Source organism: Lampris incognitus, chromosome 18, assembly GCF_029633865.1.
Source record: "Lampris incognitus isolate fLamInc1 chromosome 18, fLamInc1.hap2, whole genome shotgun sequence".
NCBI classification, from domain to species: domain Eukaryota; kingdom Metazoa; phylum Chordata; class Actinopteri; order Lampriformes; family Lampridae; genus Lampris; species Lampris incognitus.
This window is the reverse complement of record NC_079228.1, coordinates 11,095,701-11,105,116: the sequence shown is the minus strand read 5'-3', so window position 1 is coordinate 11,105,116 and position 9,416 is coordinate 11,095,701. Positions and strand designations below refer to the sequence as shown.

The 9,416-nt window shown below is 47.3% G+C and overlaps 1 protein-coding gene across 1 annotated transcript in view; it reads left to right on the top strand.

Moving 5' to 3' along the window:
* LOC130128325 (collagen alpha-1(IX) chain-like) overlaps positions 1-9,416 on the top strand; it is a 29,747-nt gene that overhangs the window by 4,407 nt on the left and 15,924 nt on the right. Inside the window, exons 2-6 of the mRNA XM_056297960.1 lie at positions 402-463; positions 2,226-2,622; positions 3,876-3,956; positions 8,824-8,913; positions 9,039-9,074. Coding sequence (XP_056153935.1) covers positions 402-463; positions 2,226-2,622; positions 3,876-3,956; positions 8,824-8,913; positions 9,039-9,074 — 666 coding nt within the window. The remainder of the gene's footprint in view (positions 1-401; positions 464-2,225; positions 2,623-3,875; positions 3,957-8,823; positions 8,914-9,038; positions 9,075-9,416) is intronic.

The following is a 9,416-nucleotide window of genomic DNA, read 5'->3' as shown; positions in this document are numbered from 1 at the left end:
CCTCTCCCTCTCCCTCTCCCTCTCCCTCTCTCTCTCTCTCTCTCTCTCTCTCTCTCTCTCTCTCTCTCTCTCTCTCTCTCTCTCTCTCTCTCTCTCCCTCTCTCTCTCTCCCCCCTGAGTCAGGTGAGTCGCACAACGTGTTGAGCAAATAAAAAAAAGCGGGTGGCGAGGAAGCGCCGCACCATCAAAGGCGGGAAGCCTTTTCACCTCGCCGCTCTGAGCCGCGTCCCTGTGTGGAAAAACAGGCGGCTACGTCACGGGGTCGGACGCGGCGCTTGAGGGGTGTGCGAGTGGACGGCGTTATCCTTTTATATAACCAACGACAGCTCCTTACGCTCCCCCCAGCGGGCCTGCTTTGGCCTGTTGTGCCTAATCTCTTCCAACGGGGTCGCTTTTCTCAGAAGCTGTTGCGTAAGCCCCCTGGCACCCCCGCGCCACGCCACCTGGGCCCGTCACACCCGGCGTGAATACGTGCTTATTTTCTCCGGCAGCCCCAACCAGGCTGTTATCGCCACAGAAGCTGCGGCCCGGGTCTCGTTTTCCTCTTCGGGGGCGTTGACAGCCGCACAAACGGCCCTGCCCCGAACCGTTCCCCACCCCGGGCAGATCCAGATTTCGGCCCCTAATTTGTCTGTTTTTGAGATACAGGAAACTGCTTTTTTTTTTTTCCCGCCTTGATCATTTACAAGATGGTAAAAGGCCGGCTGCAGCGCCCTATCTATAAACGAGCCGCCTATGGAGGATGTGGCTTGTTAAAAAGGCAGGGGGCACGGGACTGTGGACCGGCCTGTCCTAAGCAGGACCGCATGCCGCTGCTGAAACACTGATCAGACGTGGGCGCTGTTGACGCAGCGTCTGATCCGTAACAGAACGGCACCGTGCTGAAGGCCTCTCCGGGTCTCTGATGCCCTTCAGCCTCTTCTACGCGTGCTTGGATCTGAAGGACGGGGGTTATGAGGCTTGGCGAATCGGCAGCTTTACATTTCATGTCCCGGTCATGGTCTGATGAGCGGCGTGATGCTGTTCGTGTTGTGATCACATGTTGGGTGTAAATCTGTCCCGAGAGTCCTCCGTAAAGTAGGCTGGAGGAGAACTGTGCTACGACACGGGGAGTATTGCTAGCGCGCTAACAGGCCTTGTAGTCAAGATCAAAACCCAGTCCAGACCGAGTCGTTGAGGGGGCAAGTCCAAGTCAAGTCCAAAATCAACGCCCATCAAGTCTAAGTCAAGTCCAATGTGACCAAAACTTGCATAAAGACTGAAACCAGAACAGTAAAAGTCCACTTAAACACCATGAGTATGAGTGTAGTAGTATACCATTTAGTTAAAGTCAACATTAAAATAAAAAAGGGGGTGTCCGGGTGGCGTAGCGGTCTATTCTGTTGCCTACCAACACAGAGATCGCCGGTTTGAATCCCCGTGTTACCTCCGGCTTGGTCGGGCGTCCCTACAGACACAATTGGCTGTGCCTGCAGGTGGGAAGCCAGATGTGGGTATGTGTCCTGGTCGCTGCACTAGCGCCTCCTCTGGTCGGTCAGGGCGCCTGTTCAGGGGGGAACTGGGGGGAATAGCGTGATCCTCCCACGTGCTACGTCCCCCTGGTGAAACTCCTCACTGTCAGGTGAAAAGAAACAGCTGGCGACTCCACATGTATGGGAGGAGGCACGTGGTAGTCCGCAGCCCTCCCCGGATCGGCAAAGGGGGTGGAGCAGCGACTGGGACGGCTCGGAAGAGTGAGGTAAAAGGCCGGATACAATTCCAGGGAAAAGGAGGGGGGAATCCAGAAAAAAATGAAGTAAAATACATATTTTGGCTTTATTTCCTCCGCCAAGGAAGGAATGTGTCAGATTCCAATTATCCAATATTACAGGGACACGACGACTTGATATTGCCAAAAAAACAAATTAGATTGTAATGTACTTCATGGATCTCCACAGAGGAAGTTTGATATTCATTTCAAAAATATTTAGAAATAGTTTAATGTGTGGTACTTGACTGGTCTCTAAAAATGATCACGAGTCCACACTGTCCAAGTCAAGCCCGAGTCTGTATGCTGCGAAGTCTGAGACGAGACCAGGGCCTTAAAAATGTGGAAACCATCCTCGAGTATTACGACCCTAGAAACAATCACATTAGCGTCGCTCAGAACCAGGTGTGCAACCAGGTGCCTCAACCATCTTTAACCCCTTCCAAACCGTTTCCTCGCGTGTCAACTTTCCACGCAGGCTGAACTTTCCCCGCGGCTTCCCCGATGAGTACTCCTTCATGGCGACCTTCCGCATGATCAAGAACACGGTCAACAAGGTGTGGAACGTTTGGCAGATTGTGGACGAAGACGGCCGCAAGCAAGCCGGCCTGCGTCTGAACGGAGACCAGCAGGCCCTGGAGTACTTCCTAATGGGCGCTGACGGCAACCTGCAGACCGTCACCTTCCCAGGCCTGTCCGTGCTCTTCAACACCAAGTGGCACAAGGTGATGATCGGCGTGGAGAGGGACCAGGTCACCCTGTACGTGGACTGCCAGCCCGTGGATCAGAGGCCCATTAAGGGCAAAGGCCCCATCAACACGGAGGGGGACACCCTCATCGGCAGACTGGATGCGGATGCTGATGCGTCTGTAGTGGTGAGTGAACATGGACGTGTTTCCAACCAAAAACAAGTCATATGAACAAGATTCATTTGCTCATCAAGAACTGACAAGCTTGGATGATGTATCATGATTTAAGAGTGTTTATCTCAAGGTGCCGAAGCTATTTTATCTTATTAGTGTGTGAAGCGAGTGGGCGTCTGGGTAGTGTGGTGGTCTATCCCATTGCCTACTAATGCAGGGATCACCGGTTCGAATCCCCGTGTTACCTCCGGCTTGGTTGGGCGTCCCTACAGATATAATTGGCTGGGACTGCAGGTGGGAAGCCGGATGTGGGTATGTGACCTGGTCGCTGCACTAGCCCCTCCTCTGGTAGGTCAGGGTGCCTGTTAGGGGGGGGGACTGGCGGGAATAGCGGGATCCTCCCACGCGCTATGTTCCCCTGGCGAAACTCCTCACTGTCAGGTGAAAAGAAGCATGTAACATTGACCACCAAAGGTGGATGTTGGCAGGATTTTTGGCCAGTGTGAAAAGCTATCTGCAGCCCTCCCCGGATCGACAGAGGGGGTGGAGCAGCGACCGGGATGGCTCGGAAGAGTGGGGTAACTGGCCGGATACAATTAGGGAGAAAAAGGGGGAAAATCCACACAAAAAAAGAAGAAACGAAGCGAGAAAGCTTTTTGTGAACAACTGCTTTAAGTGTTTTTGTCCAATAATTGCATGATCAAAACTTGAGTTGTGCTTCAAACTTTGATGAAAATATCCTAAGAAGTCAATTTAACTTTGTAAACAAGGGATTTTATCTTGCTTCAAGAAATCTCACCCAGTTCAAACATTTTACTGCACTGGCAGATTAGTTATCTATTTATTTATTAGAGGGGTTTTTTCACCTGAAGATGCTGAATTTTGCCTTCGTTTTGACATGGAGTGTTTTGAAGTGAAAACAGTGCTCTTTGCTAAATAAATAAATGACAACCACGGCTCAGGTTTATACGGGCGCTGAGCTCGGCTATAATTCAAAAGTGCTTGCTGCCTCAGCAAAGCGGCTCAGTGGGGTTCCACGAATAAAATAAAACGTTAATCCCTTGGAAGGGGAAAAAAAAACTCCTTTGTGGGAATTCAAGCTCTCACTCGATTCAAAGCCCAAGAAGGCTTTTTTCTTATTTATAACTATGAGAATTACTCTACCGTGACTGAACATTCCCTGATTCTCACTCACATGTGAGAAATTCAAAATAAAAAATGAACACTGCAGTATAGTTTAATGTACAATGACTGTTTCCTTTCAGTTTGAACTCCAGTGGATGCTGATTCACTGTGACCCAAAAAGAGCCCAGAGAGAGAGCTGCAGTGAGCTGCCTGCCACTGAGGTACAGTATGAAAGGCCTGTTTCTGCACCGCTGCAGTGCTATTGTTCAGGCTGATAGGCCTTCCAACACATTTCTGTGCGTCTGCATCCGCTGACAGGAAATAGCGCTGAAATGCTGCGAGCTGGAGTTGCATAAGTATGATAGATCTGCCAAGCAACAGCTTTTGAGTCCTACGTAGTATTCAAAGGCTGTGGTTTGGTGACTAGGCCCATCTTACACACATGTACCATCAGTAAATAGTGTTGGGAAGGTTACTTCTGAAATGTAATAGATTACAGATTACTAGTTACCCTGATAAAAGTGTAGTAAGTAATGTCACTATTTTAATTACTTCGTCAAAGTAATGTAACTTACTTATATTTGATTATTTTTCTAACGAAGGTTTTGAACTGGGCAATAAAGCTGAAAAGTCAAAATTTGAGTGTATACTGCCCAGTGTGCCCCCGTCCATAGGGTTAGTGGTTGTGTCAGGAAGGGCATCCTGCCTAAAATTTTGCCAAATCAGTATGCGGATTGACAAGACCATACCGGATCGGTTGAGGCTCACTACCAGATCAAACTCAAGGACTGGGTTAACAATGACCACCGTTGGTGCTGTGCCCCTCACAGGGTACCGAAGGAAACTATAAAATCCCACTGCGGTGACCCCTGAGAAACAGAAAAGCTGAAAGAAGAGGGAGACTGCCCAATAAATGGACCCTGTCTAGACATAGAGACGGCCCCTTGTAAGCCATCCTACCCTTGATGGTGTTGCACTCAAAATTTGTCCCAACGACTTTGTTGACCCGTTTTGTCCAGAGATATGCCAAGAGAAGACATTCCTGTGCAAAGTATCAGAACGAATGTTATATTCTACATATAAGCTTTTTACCGAAAAGAATATATCCGGATGTAACCCCTTTGTAATCACCTACATTTTGATTAGTAACTGTAACTTCATCACATATTTTCTCAGTTACATTTACTTTGTAATTTAATTATGTAATGCCATTACATGTAACTAGTTACTTCCCAACACTCTCAATCAGTTTAGCTATCTGAGGTTTATATGATGTCTGTCGTATTGGGAGAGTCTCTTGGAGCCACAAAATTCAAGAAATGGCATTTTCATCTGATCGCCTTCCGTCATGATGCAAATGGCTCTGTCTACTTAAAAAGAGGAATATTTACTGGCCTGGTTTGCTCTAGATGTGAGGCTAACATTTCTGCTTCATGCTGGGTCTTCTGAGGTCTCTGGTGGCTGGTGGGTTACGGTGGGACACATTAGCTCCGGTGGCTCTTTATTCAAACGACGGCATGTTTTGCTCACCACTATTATTTTGAACAGGTGCGCCTTTGCTGACACTTTGGGTGAAGGTGGTGTGACTATTTTCACTAACTCCACATTTATCTGATTTCTCTTGCTTCTTCAGATGTATGCCAATGCTGAGGTATTTATTTTTCTACTCCCCTCTACAATCTACTTCAGTCCTGTTTCCTCATTATCTTATTACTTCTTCCCGTACCTACTATACGCTGGCATTTGTGTGTGTTTTATTGTATTTTGTCTTTTTTTTTTTTACCTGTCTATTTATCCATCTCTCTGTTCTTGGTTTGCTTGTTTGCTTGTTTTTTTTTTTTTTTGGGGATTGTTGGTTGGCTTGTTCATTTGTTTGCTGTTTCAGGATTTCTTTGGCGAATCAAACATTTCTTTTCACACCAATGAAATTCTCTCATTAAATGAGAAGAAGTAAAGTTGATTTAGGAAAATTGGGGAATCAGAGTGAAATGGGTCTGATCAGACGATGGCACAGGCTTGCCTGCTGGAACAGGAGAGAGGCTCATCAACAACTGACAGTATTACTTTCAGCAGCCAACAATCACCAATACTAAGTGTTGTCTGAATCTGTGGATGTTTTCAGGTTGGACTGGTGTATCAACAAGACACGAGATCAATTTAATTCTCTAGAGCGACCATTAACCAGATATAGTGCTGGATGTGTTTGGTTACTGAGTTAGCCTGATGTTTCTTTTCTCCACATTATAATTTCCATACAAGAAGACTATTTGTGACGTTTTCCTCAAGTAATGCATGATCCCAGCTCAGCATGTCGACGGAACAGACACGTTAATGACGCTTTCAGCTGTAAAGGTTAACTCATGCTTGGTCACTTGATATTGTATTTGCATTTCTACGAACGTTGCTCAACAGACGCAAAACAAAAAAAAGTCAAGCAACATCTGGCATTGATGCTACAGGAAAGAGTTCTGCTATCTCCATGACAACCATTCCCTGTCCATTTCAGCATCAACTTGGTTATTTGGAATTAGCTTTGCAATCAGACTGTATCAATCTATATTGATACCACTGTTAAAAAAAAAAATCTGGAAGACTCATATTTGTAGTAAAACACATGGCTGTCAAAGGTGTTGCCTGGCCCAGCATAACCTAACCTTGAGTGTGCCTGGTCTTCGGCGATGTTGTGTATTAATAATGACTGTATTCAAGGCGGCGGGTAGTGTAGGCTAAAGAAGGCTAAGCCTTCCCTGACTGCTGGGCTGGCTCTTGTGCACCCTACACGGCCATATGGCCGGCTTTTGAACGGACAGGCCCGGGTTTTCAGCTCTCTGTCCGGCATCGTGCACGCTCAAAGCGACAGTTCTGTCATTTAAGGAGGCCTATACTACCACTGGGTCTACTAGGTTACATGTACTATAGAGTTAACACATACTCAATTAGAAAACTCCGGCCAGACTCGTCAATCAAAGAGCATTGTCCTGCCAATGACTGGCTTTGCTAACGCTACAAGCCAGTTGTTAAAGATATTAATACTGTAAATATATCGTGGCGAATTCGGGGAGGCCGTCGCCGCAGCCGGGACGCGAACCCATGTATCCCGCTCCGCAAGCGACAACGTTAACCAGTGGACTAAAGGGTCCGATCTGTTAGTCAAGGACCAGCGTGTCTAGTTATCCATGCACGTTACAATATATATAATGTTCGGAGACGGGCACGTGCGCAGGTCCATGAAGTACTGGGACGGCATCCAGCGCGTTGCCTGTGCCCCCCGTCCACAGGGTTGGTTAGTGGTTGTGCCAGGAAAGGCATCCGACTTAAAATTTTGCAAAATCATTTATGCGTTTTGACAAGACCATACCGGACCCGGGCTTACAAAGACCGCCATCGGTGCTGTGCCCCCCACAGGGTGCCGACGGAACCTTATCCAAATCCGCTGTGGCGACCCCTGAGAAACGGGGAACAAGCCGAGAGACGAAGAGTGTGCGTAATTCTCTCGGTTTACCGTCGGATCGCAAACAACTCTGAGGCGCACGCCGCCCCCTGCCGTACAAGAAGAGTGTAACAGCCACAGTCCGGTAAATATAAATGCAGTGCCAAATAGCGCCACAGGGCGGCTCCTGCCCTTTCGTTTTGGTGGGACGCGCTACGGTAGAGCCGTTCTCAGTGCCGCTTCGACTGACGTCCGGAAGAACGAGCTCCCACCGTCGCAAGTTGGTGCGGGTTATCACGTGCATGGTTTACTGTTCACGTGTGATCGGTGATAGTGACGTAGAGACCTGGCATTGTGTGGTCGATGTATGTACAGTAGAATAAAGTAGCAGTGTGGAAGCCCCCCCATCTCGTTGTCTGTCGACTCTGAGCTAACCAGCTAGCTAGCTAGCTAACTAGCCACACGCTGCTCGCTCTCTCCGCCCGCACCGGCCCAACGTTGCAAGCGCTAGAGCAGTGGTTCTCAACCTTTTTGGGGTCCTGGACCCCCTGCGTATTTTTGATCTACCCTGAGGACCCCTCCACCTGATCTTGGGGGAGGGGGGGTTGCAATTTGATAGAAACAGTAGAAACTGCATTTTAAATTGCATTATAGCATTTATTCACTCTTTGGGGCAAAAATAAGAGCGTTCAGTTGTAACTTAGATATATGTAACAAAACAGAATTCTTATGCAGTAACTTTCAGATATATGTAACAAAACAGAATATGTATTCAGTAACTTTCAGATATATGTAACAAAACAGAATATGTATTCAGTAACTTTCAGATATATGTAACAACAGAATTTTTATGCAGTAACTTTTAACAATGCAAACGGGAGCGAGATCTCTTATTAAAATACAATAAATTACACTTGTGAAACAGATGTAATTAGAGAAAAAAGTCCTGTTACCCTTTATAGTTTAGGTAGATAAAGGTCTCAGTCACATTCGAGTAAAATAATCCTATTTCTATAAATGTCATAGGATCTTTTTTTTAAAAGATATTTTATTTTCACGGACCCCTTGCAATTACACCACTGACCACTAGGGGTCCGCGGACGCCCGGTTGAGAAACACTGCGCTAGAGCGCGTTTTGTTACGTTGCGTCTTATTGGCTACTGGGAAACAAGTCTGCGTGTTTGATTGGCTAATGCGGACACTCTGACAGCGCGTATTTACGATCGCAGTTATTTTCAACGTCGCTATGGTTACTTTGCTGCTTATTTGGCTGATGTACATGTCAAATCCATGATCTGTTATTTCGCCGGTTTGGTGTGTAAATGGTCGCGTTAATGTGTTAATGCTGACTGTAAAAGTCAGTCAAGCTGTGGGTGCGCAACCCTGATTGGTGAAGAACGTGCGTTCATTACGAGAGTTGCTCAGGGTGAATTTCCGCCATTTTGCTAGCTCGGCCAAGCGGACGTTGATGTGGACAGCAAAGGAAAGGGAGCTGGTCAAATATTAGCCTTCCTCATCCTCAGCCTCGCCCGCCGCCTATGAATGTATCGCAGACCAATTAACTGAGCTTTGTTTTTGGTGATGGACCCCTTGTGCCACGCATGTCAATGTCGTCTTTAATCTGTGGCCCTTGTCCTGACTGATGCCTCCTATCTTAGCCGGAGAAACCAATCCAAGGCCCCCCAGGTGTCCCTGGTCCAGAGGGCCCCCGTGGGCCCCAAGGAGAAGATGGCAGGGATGGGAGAGATGTAAGTGGGTCACTTCTACACTGGACTTGACTTTCTTTTATTCTTTAGACGTCTAAATCCGGGCTCTAAATCCGGTGTGTGCATTTCTACCTTGTTTGACTTGAGAGGTCTGTTCTCTCTTCCAGGGTCTCCCAGGTTCTCCTGGCAGTCCAGGAAGTCCTGTAAGTAATTGATGGCAAATTATGCTGTTGACTTTATTAATTTACCGATGCTGTATTATAGCTCAGTCAATTTGCTATCAACATTACAGTTTAGATTTAATGCGTAAGCCAATCCAAATACTAATGAGAATGGCTCACCTGTAATTGACTAAACGCTGACTGTTACGCCACGGCGTATCTTAGCAACAGTGGGGGTGGTGCAGGAAGAAGATGTAGCTGTTTTTCTCTTGTTGTGTCTGTTTCGTAGGGCACCAAAGGCGATCAGGGGGGGATCGGTCTTCCTGGACAGAGGGGCCTGCCTGGTCTCCCGGGATCTGCTGTAGGGCATCTCATTCACATCAC